We start from the raw sequence: 18,453 nt of genomic DNA, 5'->3' as shown, positions 1-18,453 counted from the left end.
TAGAGACACAACCTTTCCGCTTTCAGCTCATATACGGAGCTCGCGGTTTCCGCTTTCAGTTACCGTTCACGTATAGTACAAAACACATGACCAGTTGAAAGCTAGGGACAGTAGATGCCACTAAATTCTTAAGTCGAATCTAGTTTGTATTAATCAAAAGAACACTGTATAAGATCATATAACAAGGTAATTGATCCACATGCATAAATGCAACCCTAAAAAAGGGAAGAATTCCAATATGACTAGGTATCTTTAAGCTTTTTACCGAAGCCACAAATAAACTTATTGTCGGTGTACCACCATAGCTCTCGTCAATAGATAGTATTAAAAAAATCCAATTACTAAAGAGCATGCAAAGACCTGTAAAGAAACAAATATCATTGAACCATCGCAAACTGACATAGGCAGACAACGTCAAACAAACGACCTTGCTAGCAAATACTCCAGAAAAGATATTGTTAGAGAAGACGATGTTATCGCCGACGATACACTTGAAGCCCACAAGAAACCATACTGAAAATAAACCCGTCATTCATGAAGAATAACGAGGACAAAACTCACAGGCTCTACGACAATGTTGTACAGACGCCATGAGGATAGGATTGAAGCCAAATGCTTTTTATTCGAGATGAAACTACCATCCTATTGGGATGACTACACAAAGAATGGAGACAACGGCAATCTTCTCCACTCCGCCCCATGGTGCCAGAGCAACACTCGAAAGCGGAAGAGAGAGGAGATTGTCTTGTGCCAGTTGAAGACTTTTTTGAGTTACTCACGCTAAAAATCACATTGAATAAAAAGTAAATAGATTTAGGAAACCGCACAACAAACATCCTATTGCCGACAACCTAATTACGTTCCAGATCTTTCCAAAAGCACGTCATATATTACTCCATTGAGGAGTTAGCGCCAGGGCTATTTCTTGTCTATTGCGAAACGCCCCAGCCCAACATTGTAGATCATGTAGAAGTTTTAGAAAGGTTCTATGGGCATGTTCGGACCAGGTTTGGAACCTTCACGTGGTTTCCTTTTATTCATCCGTTTCTATGTGTTTTCTCATCTGTTTTTCATGATTTACTTTGGTATTTTCTTCACCAGTTTCGTTTTCTTTTTTCAAAACATATCTACTTTTTTCAATACACATTGTACATTTTTAGTATACACATGGAACATTTTTCAAATACATGTTTAAAAAATAAAATACACGTTGAATTTTTTTAATGGCATGAAAAAAACATTTGTAAATTTTTTAGTTGAGAAATAACATTGTATACATTTTTTATGAAATGCGTGAAAAAGTCTACGGAATGTCACGTGCATATCTTGAATGGTATGGGACATATTTTTTGAATTTATATGAATATTTCACATTGTATAAGAATTTTTTTAAATGTCATTAACATTTGTTGAATGTCACAAAAATTACTTTTTAATGCTATTTCCATTTTTAGAAGTTGCACGTACCTTTTTTTACACTGCATGAACATTTTTAAAATGTGCAATGAACGTTTCTTAAAAAAATTAGAAATAGGTTTCCATTTTAGAAATATATACATACAAGTTATAAACTAGAAAAGTAAAAGAAGAAAAAAGTTCACTAGGGGTCAGCGCTCCTCCCGCGCTGGGCCGGCCTACTTAGGGCATCATGCGAGACAAAGACACGCCCAAAAGTTAGGCCCAAGAACCAAAATCAGCAGTTTTATTTACAGTATTTTTTTGCAGAAAAGTTTTATTTATAGTATACGGAGCCCTAAAAAAAATTACAGTACACGGAAAAAAAGAGATGTATCCTCGTAGGGCCACCGCCCATTGACCCAGTTTTTATTGAGACCGTGAGCGGGCCCGGTCAGCACTGTAGGGGGTGGCCGCCGCCCGAGTCGGGTCAAGGTTGAAACGACGAAGAGCGCCGAGCACAGGTAGAGTGCACGTCACACTGCACTTATGGCCACCCCATGTTCGTTCGTTCGTTCGTTCCTGCGGGTAGGTACACTACGCACACGCGCTTCACTTGTGCACCCTGCACGTCGTCAGCCCAACCCAACCACCCTCGAAAAAAGCGCCAGCCACAAACATGGACCGGACGACGCAACGTGCCCAGCGACGACCTTTTGGCCCCGCTCGTCGGTCGCTTTTCGCGACGGACGGATGCAACTGAATGAAGCCGCGTCGGCGCCAAGGCTCCATCACCGACCAGAGGAGAAGAGAGACCGTCCAGTCCATCCGTGCCCGTGAAGCCTGGTCGATGGATCGATTGGTCGGTCGAACCAACCAACCTCCCCCAGTCCCCCTCCCCTGGTCCGCTCTTCTCCTTGGCCAAATCCCATTTCCACTTCAACGCTTCCTTTTTCTTTTTTTTTCCTCCTCGGTGAAAAAGATAAAAGGTCGTGCGAGTGAGTACTACGAGCAGTGGCGCAGGCATATGGCCGGACGCTTTCCAAACGACGAAAGAAAGCTGAAAAAGGTCCAAGCCAGCGAATGAGCTTGGGATGAACAGTAACTCGAAAATTATTTAAAAATTCGGAATTTTTTTATGTATTGATTTTTTTTGCCATGACTTTCACAAATGTGATTTCATGATAAAACATTGCAAGCTCTTAAAATATCTGTCGAAGTTTGCCATAAAAAATCAATTTTTTGAAATTTTTTTATATTTTATATTTTACTGTTCACCTAAGCTCATTCGAGCTCAGGTGCAAAAACTTCACATCCCCAAGCCAGCCAAATGTAGGGTGACGGACTGACACGGGAGGTCGGCAGGAGCTGACAGGTGGGCCTGCCTAGACGGCTCACGTGCACTTCCGGGAAATGGGGGAGAGGGAACAAGAAATTACGACGGGAGCATAATTTGTCAAGTTCGATGCCTCGACCAGGAGTTGGAGTTTGGATTTTCTCTGATTGCTCGGCCAAGCCGAGGCAGGGAAATTCCGGCGCGAGAATTGCGTTGGTGACGATCTCATCATCAGTCATGAACATCATTAGCCATTTCGACTATGTAGAGGGACATGTACGGGCCACCAATGATGGAGTCAAATCCAGCAGATCTCAGGTAGAAGGTCATGAGTTGATAGCCTTGGCACGATGATAACATGGACATGGGATTTTATCCAGGTTCGGGCTATCTCCAAGAGATGGCACCCTGTCGTCCTGCTTTGATTGTATTAGTTGACGGGGTACAAAGTATACAAGTTAATCTACAACGAGATTGTGTGTGTATGTGTTGACGTCTATGGTCTTCACCCCTCAATTTATATAGACACCGGGTACCTAGGGTTACACATAAGTCGGTTACATCTATGGATTGACTCTCCTGGGGCTTGACGAACATGGCCCACAAGTTGGTTGCTTTGGGGATCCTAGGCCCAACCCATATGCCCGGGAGCCGGCATCATTGGCACCCCTTATTCAGGACATCATCACTGAGGTTAGATAATGACAATTGATTTAGGAACCCGTCCAACATGCGGCATGTTGCCGACGGACCAATTACATCGCACCTCTTTTGAAAAGCCCGCCAAATTGCGCGAGAGCTATATATCACTTATATCGAGATGGAAGGAGCTCTCGCGTCAAGCGCAGTGCGAGCAGTCGGCCCGCTAGCGTAGGGATTCGCTCGTTGCATTCGCTATACTCCGGTTTTCTCTGTGTTTTTTCTTTTGTTCTTTTGTTTGGTTCTTTTCTTTTTTCATCTGTTTTCTTTGTTTTTTTATTTTTTTTCTCCAGTATCTATTTTATTTGTTTCACTGGTTTTTTCTTATTTTTCACTAATTTTCTTTGGTTTCTCTTTGTTTCCTTCTTCGATTTTCATTGATTTTCTTCGGTTTTCTTCATTTTTCTTTCTTTTTCATTGATTTTATTTAATTTTCGTTGGATTCTTTCTTTTTCTTGTTATGTGTTTTTCTTTATGGTTTTCTTTTTTTTGAACCTTTTTTGATTGCCTTTTTTATTATCTATGTTTGTTGTATCGTTTTTCCTTGGTTTTCTATGTACATTTTTCATGTACATGTGAAACTTTTATTTTCATACATGTTAGCACTTTTAAAACACAAGGTTAACATTTAATTTTTTTTATTTCTACATTTTTCATATACATCAAGAACATTTTTTATACAGGTCTAACATTTGTTAATACATGATTAGCATTTTGAAAATATAATGATTAACATTTTTTCCTAATACAAGTTTGATTTCGACTTTCTTCATAAACATCATACATTTTTTACATATACCCGAGATATTTACTTGATATACGTTTAAACTTCTATAAATACATGATTATGATTTTTTATAATGTCATATAATTTTTCAAACACATGAACATTTTGAAAATGTCAAAAAAAAATTGCATGCTATCAACATTTTTTTATACGTTGTTTACATTTTTATACATGTTTAAAATTTTCTAAATACATGATTAACATTTTGTTCGTATATATATTTTGATGTCTACTTTTCGCACACATTGTACTTTTTTTATACACCAGGAAGAAGTTTAATGCATGTGTAAGATTTTTTAGATACATGGTAAACATTTTTTTTTTCATATATATATTTTGATGTCTACTTTTTAGGTATACATTGTATACTTTTTTGCATACATTAGAAATATTGTTCCATACGCGTTTAACATTTTTCAAATGTAAGATTACCATTTTACCATTCCATATATAAAGTGATTTCCATATTAGATATGTTTAGAAAATTTCGAAACTTTAGCAAAGGTAAAAAAATAAAGCTAAAAACAAAGTAAAAATGTGAAAAAAGGGCTCAGTGCCTGCGATCCCCGCTTGGTGGCCCTTTACGGGAGGAAATTGAATGAGCCCGTCCAACTGTGTATGACCCCAGGGAAGAATTAGGCCCAAAAGAACCAAAATCAGCGGTTGATTATACGGAATGAAAAATAATTCTAGCTTCCTCAAAAAAAAAAATTCTAGCTGTACTGTTGTAGGGGCACCGGCCAGTGACCCAGTTTGCCGCCCGTGCCCGTCGACCATTGAGACCCTGACCCAGTCCGGTCAGCACTATTGGGTCAAGCCTGGAACGACCAAGAGTGCCAGAGTGCAGCGAGGGTCACACCGTCACACTATACTTGTAGCCGCTCCATGTTCCTGCCGAGGGAGTACCGCTACACACACAAGTGTGGTACACTCGTGCACCCTGCACGTCGTCAGCCCAGCCCAACCACCCTCATAAAAAGGGCGAGCCACGAACATGGACCGGACGACCGACGCAACGTGCCCAGCGGCGACCTTTTGGCCCGCTCGTCGGTCGCTTTTCTCGACGGACGGATCCAACCGAATGCAGGCGCGTCGGCGCGAGGCCGTCCAGAGTCCATCCGTGCCCGTGAAGCCTGGTCGATCCATCGATGGATCGGTCGGTCGAACCAACCAACCTCCCCTGGTCCGCTCCAACGCAGGACGCGCGAGCCCGCTTTTCGAAAGCCGAAAAGGGGTCCAAGCCAACTGCAGGGGCTGACAGGCGGGCCCCGCGCCGGACGCCTGACAGGAGCCGGAGAAATTACATCACCTGCTCCGCAGCGGCCGCATTGAATTCCTCATGTGCTGTTGCTCTACAGGGCGTGGCGACAAGGAATTGAAGCGGGGGCGGAGGGAACGCCGGGGTCAAATGGGCCTCGTCGTCTAGCCTGCCGGCGCGAGTACATCTGCTGCTGCTGCTGCTGCTGCCTGCTCTGCTGTAGATTTGGTGGGGAGCGGCGGCCGAGGGAGGAGAGGACGGTACCGCATCGATCTTGATTTTTTAAATTTTATTTCTCGGGCTCCGCGGCTGTCCGGCCACGATTCGATTTGATGTTGCTTGGAAAGGTCAACAAAGATATTTTTTTTTTGCGGGACAAAAGATCGAGGGAATGGTTTCTGTTTCCGGTTCACCTGGAGCCCTGCCGCCCCTACGCCGCGTGACACCTCCGGCTTATGCTTCCACTTGTCCGGCCGTCGGAAAGTATGATGGGCTAGTTCCACAATCGTGTAATATGTGCTACTTTCACCATTGCGAGCGAACAAGCATGAATGAAGGCGTAGGCCAGATACTTGTAGCGTGCCATCAGGCATGATAACCATGAAAATGAAACGTGCAGCATCAGTCTTTTGAGTTAGGTTTTTCAACATCGACAAGACCTCAGAGAATTATTATTATACCAGCAGCAAATTAGTAAGGAGAGCCGGCCAAAAACCGACGGCTTCCTCCGTCAACACACGCACAACTCGCAAGATCTTTGACAGGACCCGCTGATACACGGGTGAAAAAGTCGGGGATTCGGTCACCCACATGTCAGTTTCTTCTTTACCCATATGTTCCATCCGCTTCATTAGAAAAACCTTAAACCTACCGCCACCACCATCACCGTTCACCAACAACTACTACAAAACACAAAGGAAAATAATTAAGAACAGAGCCCGGGAAACCCCTGACAGCACAGTCCCAGCATAGGAAGCGGCAGTAACTCCCAATGGCCGGCAGGCACTGGCCACCGTTTCCCTTCAGTCCGTCTCTAACCTATACATGTTCGTCACTGATACAGGCTGCTGCTGCTGCTGCAGGCGCAAAAACCATGGTCGCAACGCAGCACCACCAAAGGCGCAAGGGGTTCAAACAAAAAACACAAACCCATATATGTCACTGGCTGGCTGGCTGGCTGTAAGTAATTAAGCGGTCGGTAATTTTCTTTCGTTCTTCTGGTGGTGGTGGTGGTGGTGGTGGTGGTGGTGGTGGTGGTGGTGACGGGGGGTCTTGGCCTGGGGGAAAAGGAGCAGTGTCAGCCGGCGAGGATTGAGCCGGCCCTCGTCTTGGGCGGCCGCGGCGGGGACTCCACCTCGCCCAGGGACGGCGGCCTCTGCGACAGCTTCTTGGCGGACGCGCTCTTCTCCTTCCTCTCCATCTCCTCGTCCGCCTCCATCTGCTCCGTCCTGCACTCCTCGCTGCAGAACGCGATGTCCCCTCTGCGCAAACAAAAGATTCAGGTTAATCTCAGTGTGTGCATGCCATGGCATGAACCAGTAAACACATGGCTTGACAGTCACTCAACGAACTGGTCATGTAACATGTCTGTCTTATCACACCTTCCCTGACACATGCAAATGTTTGTTAGCGATAAACATGCAATTAGTGAAAGATGAAAGATCGTACTACGTTCTTTCATACTGAACGTCTGCTCGATCCTCCACTCCAAACCAATTCACAAAGAACCACGTAGTTTTCAACTTCATGCAGCAAAATCACAATCTCAAAAGAAACGGAAACGGAAGGACCCTACACAAAAAGCTACAGTTCTGTTCAACTCATCTATACCAGATGGAACAAAAAGCAGTAAAGCAGTAGGACGAACACCTTTGGCATCTATCCGAAGCTCTGATAATAATCCCAAAAAAACACATGCTTAGCAACTAAGTAAGTCTCTCCTGAATCCCGGTCAGTAACTTTGTAGAGAAAAATCAGTGGTAACTCCGCACGGCATGCAAGCGCGCAAATGAAATCGTGACCGTAATTAAGCCCGGCGATTCAGGCCAGCGCGGAATTTAATGGAATCACGCGCAGAGTAATCCACCACCACCCGTACGCGCACGACACCGATGACAGGACCTCTGCACCAATAGCCCATCATGAAAAAGAAGAAGAAAAAGGAAAAGTACGCGCACCGATCTCTTCCCTTGTTTGTCCTAGCACCAAGAAACGAATGGCATTACTGTAACTTTTCTTTTCTTTTCTGGAGAATCAGGTCAGGCGGCCTTTCCCCCGGCCGGCGGTCAAAATTTCTCTTCTTCCCCCGAGAAATACCAGCTCCGAACACGCCGGAAGTGGCCCTGCCCGGGGACCCACCGTACCGAAGACCCGGGCAAACACGACGGACGGAGGGAGGAGGGGGGAGGAAGGATGGACGGAGGGAGGAGGGGGCCGGGAGCGGACCTGTACATGAAGATGTCGCGGTTGCTGGCGATCGGCTTCCGGCAGAGGAAGCAGGCGTCGAGGAAGTAGCCGTACGGCAGCCCTCCGGCCCCGAACCCCGCCCCGGCGCCCGCGGCGCACACCAGGTCGTCCTCCACGCCGGAGCTGACGAGCCGGGTCCACGCGTCCGCCGACGCGCCGCCCCCGCCGATGGTCGACGTGCTGTCCCCGCCGATCCCGCTCCCGCTGCCGCTGCCGCTGCCGGCGCCGCTGCTGCCGCCCTTGCCCCCGCCGCGGCCCAGCAGGCCGGCGCCGGCGCCGCTGCCGTGCGCGGAGGAGGAGGAGGAGGAGGAGTCCATCGCCGGCGCGGAGGGATCGGTCCCCCGAGGGCAGGATCCGGCGACCGGGGGGAGGGGAGAGCCTTTATCCTTCGATCCGGTGGCGCTCCCGTGCTCGTCCTGGCGCGGTGGTGCGGTGCGGTGTGGTGCGCGGGCGAGAGGGACGGTGCGCGAATCGGTGGTGTTTAAAGGGGAGACAGGCTCGGCAGGAGGTGGGAGGTGGTTTTATTAAGTGAGTGGGGGCGGGGAGGGGAGGGCCGGTGGCGGGTCCCGCCCGCCCTTACTGGTGGGGCCGCGGTGGAGAGTGGGACCCACCCCGGGCTTGCTTTGCTGCGAGGCTCCGAGGGAGGGGCCTGCCGCGCGTCCGCCCTTTGTTTCTGTTCAACGTTTCTCGACGCTTCTCTCTGTGTTCTTTTGCGCCTGCGGCGTGGGGCCACCGGCTGGCGGGCGCGGGCCCACACGGCAGTGGGATTTTTCGCGCAGTGCACTGTAGGTTTTGCGTGCTCCGGGGGGTGCTTGTTGACAAACTTTAACAGAAGGAGAAAGCTTTTACATGTCACGCACTTGAGTTTTTTCAAGGAAGTTTACGAGGACAGAGCCCACGTGAATATATTTCTGGATGCTAGCCCGATGGACAATGCATCTTTGCCCAAGCAAACACACTAGAAACACCAAATACTAAGTGGAGTACAAGATTATGGCACGGTGTAAATGGCAACCACCTAAACATCTAGAGGGTTGGGTGAAGCAACCTAGGTTATGTTAAACCGTAAAACAAGGTACCGCTAGCAAAGGAAAAGCGAGAAACTCCAAAGGACACCACATGAGAGACCCAACCAAGGCAACGCCGGAATCTCGAGCACGGAAAGGCCACATGAAGTAAACACCCAAGGAGTCGCGCCATCTGACAACCCCATGGCATTCTTCACTCGCCGGAAATGTGGTCATTGTCCAAAGCGGAGTGTAAATAGAGATGAGAAAAGAACCGGACTTGGCCATCTAACAACCCCATGGCATGCATGAGAAGATTGCGCGAATTCTCTAGCGACAAGGTGATCATTGCTCATGACAAGGTGATGAAATGACGGGGTCTTCGAGTGTCGCGGACAGGATGAAACCATCTCCCCTAAAAGGGCGGTCAATTCGCAAGGTGGGGCGCAAATGAAGGGTACTGCACGGCAACAAGAGTGATGGCAAAAGGGGCTACCAAACGACGACAAGGTGGAGATTTTGGAGGAAATTCACAAACAAAGTTGACGAGTTCAACGTGGGGATAAGGAAGGAGATGAAGACCATGCCACCAACATGAGGAATGACATGTATGTGATGTTGTCATCATGGTCGGATAAAAGCCGACTAGGGATCCCCCACATCTGCAATCCCATCGTAGAGGTGTGAGGGAGACATGTCAAATCCTCTAGGGTGAGTGCAGGCCTGAAGGTGTCGCCCATTTCTCCACTCTCCAGATGTCCCCCCTCCATGAAAACCAAATCCGACAGCCTAAGGGTGTTAGCAGCATCTGGCTAAGGCTTTGAGTTTGGCCGGCAGTCATATCCAAGACAAAGCGTGTTTGCGGGCACGCTGTGGTAGGATCTAGGGCACACAAAGCACAAGGTGTTAGAATATTTTGGGTTCGACTAAAAAGCGGAGAAGGTTGCAGGTGCACGGGGTGGGTTGGGTGCGGCCTGCTACAATGATATGCCACGCGGCTATGCTTGACGGACTCCACCGACGATGGTGGGAGAGGGAGGCGTGCGGGGTGGGGCCTTGAGTGGATGGCGATGGTGAAGGAAATATGCCCTAGAGGCAATAATAAAGTTGTTATTTATATTTCCTTATATCATGATAAATGTTTATTATTCATACTAGAATTGTATTAACCGAAAACTTAATACATGTGTGAGTACATAGACAAACAGAGTGTCACTAGTATGCCTCTACTTGACTAGCTCATTAATCAAAGATGGTTAAGTTTCCTAGCCATAGACATGAGTTGTCATTTGATGAACGGGATCACATCATTAGAGAATGATGTGATTGACTTGACCCATCCGTTAGCTTAGCACTATGATCGTTTAGTTTATTGCTATTGCTTTCTCCATAACTTATACATGTTCCTATGACTATGAGATTATGCAACTCCCGAATACCGGAGGAACACTTTGTGTGCTATCAAACGTCACAACATAACTGGGTGATTATAAAGATGCTCTACATGTGTCTGAAGGAAATATGCCCTAGAGGCAATAATAAAGTTATTATTTATTTCCTTATATCATGATAAATGTTTATTATTCATGCTAGAATTGTATTAACCGGAAACATAATACATGTGTGAATACATAGACAAACAGAGTGTCACTAGTATGCCTCTACTTGACTAGCTCGTTAATCAAAGATGGTTATGTTTCCTAACCATGGACAAAGAGTTGTTATTTGATTAACGGGATCACATCATTAGGTGAATGATCTGATTGACATGACCCATTCCATTAGCTTAGCACCCTATCGTTTAGTATGTTGCTATTGCTTTCTTCATGACTTATACATGTTCCTATGACTATGAGATTATGCAACTCCCATTTGCCGGAGGAACACTTTGTGTGCTACCAAACGTCACAACGTAACTGGGTGATTATAAAGGTGCTCTACAGGTGTCTCCAAAGGTACATGTTGGGTTGGCGTATTTCGAGATTAGGATTTGTCACTCCGATTGTCGGAGAGGTATCTCTGGGCCCTCTCGGTAATGCATATCACATAAAGCCTTGCAAGAATTGCAACTAATGAGTTAGTTGTGAGATGATGTATTACGGAATGAGTAAAGAGACTTGCCGGTAACGAGATTGAACTAGGTATTGAGATACCGACGATCGAATCTCGGGCAAGTAACATACCGATGACAAAGGGAACAACGTATGTTGTTATGCGGTCTGACCGATAAAGATCTTCGTAGAATATGTAGGAGCCAATATGGGCATCCAGGTCCCGCTATTGGTTATTGACCGGTGACGTGTCTCGGTCATGTCTACATTGTTCTCGAACCCGTAGGGTCCGCACGCTTAAGGTTTCGATGGCAGTTATATTATGAGTTTATGAGTTTTGATGTACCGAAGGAGTTCGGAGTCCCGGATGAGATCGGGTACATGACGAGGAGTCTAGAAATGGTCGAGACATAAAGATCGATATATTGGATGACTATATTCGGACATCGGAAAGGTTCCGAGTGATTCGGGTATTTTTCGGAGTACCGGGGAGTTACGGGAATACGGGGAAGAGTATTGGGCCTTAATGGGCTTTAGTGGGAAGGAGCCAGGAGGTGGCGCGCGCCCCTCCCAAGCCCAATCTGGATTGGACAAGGGGTTTGGGGCGCGGCCCCCCTCTCCCTTGCTTCTCCACTTCCCTCCTTTCCCCCCTTCTCCTAGTCGGACTAGGAAAGAAGGAGTCCTACTCCCGGTGGGAGTAGGACTCCCCTTGGCGCGCCCTCCTCCTAGGGCCGGCCTCCTCCTCCCTTGCTCCTTTATATACGGGGACAGGGGGGCACCCTAGAGACACAAGTTGATCCACGTGATCATATTCTTAGCCGTGTGCGGTGCCCCCTTCCACCATAGTCCTCGATAATATTGTAGCGGTGCTTAGGCGAAGCCCTGCGACGGTAGTACATCAAGATCATCACCACGCCGTCGTGCTGACGGAACTCTTCCCCGACAGTTTGCTGGATCAGAGTCCGGGGATCGTCATCGAGCTGAACGTGTGCTAGAACTCGGAGGTGCCGTAGTTTCGGTGCTTGATCGGTCGGGCTGTGGAGACGTACGACTACATCAACCAAACGCTTCCGTTGTCGATCTACAAGGGTACGTAGATCACGCTCTCCCCCTCTCGTTGCTATGCATCACCATGATCTTGCGTGTGTGTAGGATTTTTTTTGAAATTACTACGTTCCCCAACAGTGGCATCCGAGCCTAGGTTTTATATGTTGATGTTATATGCACGAGTAGAACACAAGTGAGTTGTGGGCGATATAAGTCATACTGCTTACCAGCATGTCATACTTTGGTTCGGCGGTATTGTTGGACAAAGCGGCCCGGACCGACATTACGCGTACGCTTACGCGAGACCGGTTCTCCCGACGTGCTTTGCACATAGGTGGCTTGCGGGTGACAGTTTCTCCAACTCTAGTTGAACCGAGTGTGGATACACCCGGTCCTTGCGAAGGTTAAAACAACACCAACTTGACAAACTATCGTTGTGGTTTTGATGCGTAGGTAAGATTGGTTCTTGCTTAAGCCCGTAGCAGCCACGTAAAACTTGCAACAACAAAGTAGAGGATGTCTAACTTGTTTTTGCAGGGCATGTTGTGATGTGATATGGTCAAGACATGATGCTAAATTTTATTGTATGAGATGATCATGTTTTGTAACCGAGTTATCGGCAACTGGCAGGAGCCATATGGTTGTCGCTTTATTGTATGCAATGCAATTGCGCTGTAATGCTTTACTTTATCACTAAGCGGTAGCGATAGTCGTGGAAGCATAAGATTGGCGAGACGACAACGATGCAACGATGGAGATCACGACGGTGCTTCGAAGATGGAGATCACAAGCACAAGATGATGATGGCCATATCATATCACTTATATTGATTGCATGTGATGTTTATCTTTTATGCATCTTATCTTGCTTAGATTGACGGTAGCATTATAAGATGATCTCTCACTAATTATCAAGAAGTGTTCTCCCTGAGTATGCACCGTTGCGAAAGTTCTTCGTGCTGAGACACCACGTGATGATCGGGTGTGATAGGCTCTACGTTCAAATACAACGGGTGCAAAACAGTTGCACATGCGGAATACTCAGGTTATACTTGACGAGCCAAGCATATACAGATATGGCCTCGGAACACGGAGACCGAAAGGTCGAGCGTGAATCATATAGTAGATATGATCAACATAGTGATGTTCACCAATGAAACTACTCCATCTCACGTGATGATCGGACATGGTTTAGTTGATTTGGATCACGTAATCACTTAGAGGATTAGAGGGATGTCTATCTAAGTGGGAGTTCTTAAGTAATATGATTAATTGAACTTAAATTTATCATGAACTTAGTCCTGGTAGTATTTTGCAAATTATGTTGTAGATCAATAGCTCGCGTTGTTGCTTCCCTGTGTTTATTTTGATATGTTCCTAGAGAAAATTGTGTTGAAATATGTTAGTAGCAATGATGCGGATTGGATCCGTGATCTGAGGTTTATCCTCATTGCTGCACAGAAGAATTATGTCCTTGATGCACCGCTAGGTGACGGACCTATTGCAGGAGCAGATGCAGACGTTATGAACGTTTGGCTAGCTCAATATGATGACTACTTGATAGTTTAGTGCACCATGCTTAATGGCTTAGAATCGGGACTTCAAAGACGTTTTGAACGTCATGGAGCATATGAGATGTTCCAGGAGTTGAAGTTAATATTTCAAGCAAATACCCGAGTTGAGAGATATGAAGTCTCCAACAAGTTCTATAGCTAAAAGATGGAGGAGAATCGCTCAACTAGTGAGCCTGTGCCCAGATTGTCTGAGTACTACAATCGCTTGAATCAAGTGGGAGTTAATCTTCCAGATAAGATAGTGATTGACAGAATTCTCTAGTCACCATCACCAAGTTAGTAGAACTTCGTGATGAACTATGATATGCAAGGGATAACGGAAACGATTCCCAAGCTCTTCGTAATGCGGAAATTGACGAAGGTAGAAATCGAGAAAAACATCAAGTGTTGATGGTAGACAAGACCACTAGTTTTAAGAAAAGGGCAGAGGGAAGAAGGGGAACTTCAAGAAGAACAGCAAGCAAGTTGCTACTCAAGTGAAGAAGACCAAGTCTGCACCTAAGCCTGAGACTAAGTGCTTCTACTGCAAAGGGACTGGTCACTGGAAGCGGAACTACCCTAAGTGATTGTAAGATAAGAAGGATGGCAAAGTGAACATAAGTATATTTGATATACATGTTATTGATGTGTACTATACTAGTGTTTATAGCAACCACTCAGTATTTGATACTAGTTTAGTTGCTAAGATTAGTAACTCGAAACGGGAGTTGCAGAATAAACAGAGACTAGTTAAGGGTGAAGTGACGATGTGTGTTGGAAGTGGTTCCAAGATTGATATGATCATCATCGCACACTCCCTATACTTTCGGGATTAGTGTTGAACCTGAATAAGTGTTATTTGGTGTTTGCGTTAAGCATGAATATGATTTGATCATGTTTATTGTAATACCATTATTCATTTAAGTAAGAGAATAAATTGTTGTTCTGTTTACATGAATAAAACCTTATATGGTTACACACCCAATGAAAATAGTTCGTTGGATCTCGATCGTAGTGATACACATAATCATAATATTGAAACCAAAAAGATGCAAAGTTAATAATGATAGTGCAACTTATTTGTAACACTGCCGTTTAGGTCATATTGGTGTAAAGCGCATGAAGAAACTCCATGCTGATGGGATTTTGGAATCACTTGATTATGAATCACTTGATGCTTGCGAACCATGCCTCATGGGCAAGATGACTAAGACTCCGTTCTCCGGAGCGAGCAACTGACTTATTGGAAATAATACATACTGATGTATGCGGTCCGATGAGTGTTAAGGCTCACGGCAAGTATCGTTATTTTCTGAACTTCACAGATGATTTGAGCAGATATGGGTATATCTACTTGATGAAACATAAGTCTGAAACATTTGAAAAGTTCAAAGAATTTCAGAGTGAAGTGGAAAATCATCGTGACAAGAAAATAAAGTTTCTACGATCTGATCGCGGAGACAAATATTTGAGTTACGAGTTTGGTCTTCAATTAAAACAATGTGGAATAGTTTCACAAACTCATGCCACATGGAACACCACAGCATAATGGTGTGTCCGAACGTCATAACCGTACTTTATTGGATATAGTGCAATCTATGATGTCTCTTACCGATCTACCACTATCGTTTTGAGGTTATGCATTAGAGACAGCTGCATTCACGTTAAAAGGGCACCATCTAAATCTGTTGAGATGACACCGTATGAACTGTGGTTTGGCAAGAAACCAAAGTTATCGTTTCTTAAAGTTTGGGGTTGCAATGCTTATGTGAAAAAGTTTCATCCTGATAAGCTCAAACCCAAATCGGAAAAGTGTGTCTTCATAGGATACCCAAAAAGTTACTGTCGGATACACCTTCTATCACAGATCCAAAGGCAAGACATTCGTTGCTAAGAATGGATCCTTTGTAGAGAAGGAGGTTCTCTCGAAAGAAGTGAGTGGGAGGAAAGTAGAACTTGATAAGGTAATTGTACCTTCTCACTTATTGGAAAGTAGTTCATCACAGAAATCTGTTCCTGTGACTACTACACCAATTAGTGAGGAAGCTAATGATGATGATCATGTAACTTCAGATCAAGTTACTACCGAATCTCGTAGGTAAACCAGAGTGAGATCCGCACCAGAGTGGTACGGTAATCCTGTTCTGGAGGTCATGTTACTTGACCATGACGAACCTACGAACTATGAAGAAGCGATGGTGAGCCCAGATTCCGCAAAATGGCTTGAGGCCATGAAATCTGAGATGGGATCCATGTATGAGAACAAAGTATGGACTTTGGTTGACTTGCCCGATGATCGGCAAGCAATTGAGAATAAATGGATCTTCAAGAGGAAGACGGACGCTGATAGTAGTGTTACTATATACAAAGCTAGAATTGTCGCAAAAGGTTTTCGACAAGTTCAAGGTGTTGACTATGATCAGAGTTTCTCACTCGTATCTATGCTTAAGTCTGTCCGAATCATGTTAGCAATTGCCGCATTTTATGAAATCTGGCAAATGGATAAACAAAACTGCATTCCTTAATAGATTTATTAAAGAAGAGTTGTATATGATACAACCAGAAGGTTTTGTCAATCCTAAAGGTGCTAACAAAATATGCAAGCTCCAGCGATCCATCTATGGACTGGTGCAAGCATCTCGGAGTTGGAATATACGCTTTAATAAGTTGATCAAAGCATATAGTTTTATACAGACTTGCGATGAAGCCTGTATTTACAAGAAAGTGAGTGGGAGCACTACAACATTTCTGATAAGTATATGTGAATGACATATTGTTGATCGGAAATAATGTAGAATTATTCTGCAAAGCATAAAGGAGTGTTTGAAAGGAATTTTCCAAAGAAAGACCTCGGTGAAGCTGCTGACATATTGAACATCAAGATCTATAGAGATAGATCAAGACGATTGATAAGTTTTTTTTCAATGAGTACATACCTTGACAAGATTTTGAAGTAGTTCAAAATAGAACAGTCAAAGAAAGAGTTCTTGTCTGTGTTACAAGGTGTGAAATTGAGTAAGACTCAAAACCCGACCACGACAGAAGATAGAAAGAGAATGAAAGTCATTCCCTATGCCTCAGCCATAGGTTCTATAAAGTATGCCATGCTATGTACTAGATCTATTGTATACCCTACACTGATTTTGGCAAGGTAGTACAATAGTGATCTAGGAGTAGATCACTGGACAGCGGTCAAAATTATCCTTAGTGGAATAAGGATATGTTTCTCGATTATGGAGGTGACAAAAAGATTCGTCGTAAAGGGTTACGTCGATGCAAGTTTTGACACTAATCCAGATGACTCTAAGACTCAATCTAGATAAATATTGAAAGTGAGAGCAATTAGCTAGAGTAGCTCTGTGCAGAGCATTGTTGACATAGAAATTTGCAAAATACATACGGATCTGAATGTGGCAGACCCGTTGACTAAACTTCTCTCACAAGCAAAACATGATCACACCTTAGTACTCTTTGGGTGTTAATCGCATAGCGATGTGAACTAGATTACTGAATCTAGTAAACCCTTTGGGTGTTGGTCACATGAAGATGTGAACTAATCACATAAAGATGTGAACTATTAGTGTTAAATCACATGGTGATGTGAACTAGATTATTGACTCTAGTGCAAGTGGGAGAGTGAAGGAAATATGCCCTAGAGGCAATAATAAAGTTATTATTTATTTCCTTATATCATGATAAATGTTTATTATTCATGCTAGAATTGTATTAATCGGAAACATAATACATGTGTGAATACATAGACAAATAGAGTGTCACTAGTATGCCTCTACTTGACTAGCTCGTTAATCAAAGATGGTTATGTTTCCTAACCATGGACAAAGAGTTGTTATTTGATTAACGGGATCACATCATTAGGTGAATGATCTGATTGACATGACCCATTCCATTAGCTTAGCACCCGATCGTTTAGTATGTTGCTATTGCTTTCTTCATGACTTATACATGTTCCTATGACTATGAGATTATGCAACTCCCGTTTGCCGGAGGAACACTTTGTGTGCTACCAAACGTCACAACGTAACTGGGTGACTATAAAGGTGCTCTACAGGTGTCTCCAAAGGTACATGTTGGGTTGGCGTATTTCGAGATTAGGATTTGTCACTCCGATTGTCGGAGAGGTATCTCTGGGCCCTCTCGGTAATGCACATCACATAAAGCCTTGCAAGCATTGCAACTAATGAGTTAGTTGTGAGATGATGTATTACAGAACGAGTAAAGAGACTTGCCGGTAACGAGATTGAACTAGGTATTGAGATACCGACGATCGAATCTCGGGCAAGTAACATACCGATGACAATGGGAACAACGTATGTTGTTATGCGGTCTGACCGATAAAGATCTTCGTAGAATATGTAGGAGCCAATATGGGCATCCAGGTCCCGCTATTGGTTATTGATCAGAGACGTGTCTCGGTCATGTCTACATTGTTCTCGAACCCGTAGGGTCCGCACGCTTAAGGTTTCGATGACAGTTATATTATGAGTTTATGAGTTTTGATGTACCGAAGGAGTTCGGAGTCCCGGATGAGATCGGGGACATGACGAGGAGTCTCGAAATGGTCGAGACATAAAGATCGATATATTGGACGACTATATTCGGACATCGGAAAGGTTCCGAGTGATTCGGGTATTTTTCGGAATACCGGGGAGTTACGGGAATACGGGGAAGAGTATTGGGCCTTAATGGGCTTTAGTGGGAAGGAGCCAGGAGGTGGCGCGTGCCCCTCCCAAGCCCGGTCCGAATTGGACAAGGGGTTTGGGGCGCGGCCCCCCTCTCCCTTGCTTCTCCACTTCCCTCCTTTCCCCCCTTCTCCTAGTTGGACTAGGAAAGAAGG

At 44.9% G+C, this 18,453-nt stretch overlaps 1 protein-coding gene across 1 annotated transcript; it reads right to left on the bottom strand.

Annotated features, from left to right (window-relative positions):
• Window positions 1-6,257: 6,257 nt before the first annotated feature.
• LOC125539670 (uncharacterized) lies at window positions 6,258-8,445 on the bottom strand. The gene is made up of 2 exons (XM_048703175.2): window positions 7,921-8,445; window positions 6,258-6,956 (listed from the first exon to the last, which is right to left on the bottom strand). Exons 1-2 carry the CDS (start codon window positions 8,256-8,258, stop codon window positions 6,773-6,775), a joined length of 522 nt encoding a protein of 173 aa, XP_048559132.1. The 5' UTR covers window positions 8,259-8,445; the 3' UTR covers window positions 6,258-6,772.
• Window positions 8,446-18,453: the final 10,008 nt, after the last annotated feature.

Source organism: Triticum urartu, chromosome 2A (assembly GCF_056163025.1).
Source record: "Triticum urartu cultivar PI428250 chromosome 2A, HENAU_Tu73, whole genome shotgun sequence".
Classification (NCBI taxonomy): Eukaryota; Viridiplantae; Streptophyta; class Magnoliopsida; order Poales; family Poaceae; genus Triticum; species Triticum urartu.
This window is presented reverse-complemented; position numbering and strand designations above follow the sequence as displayed.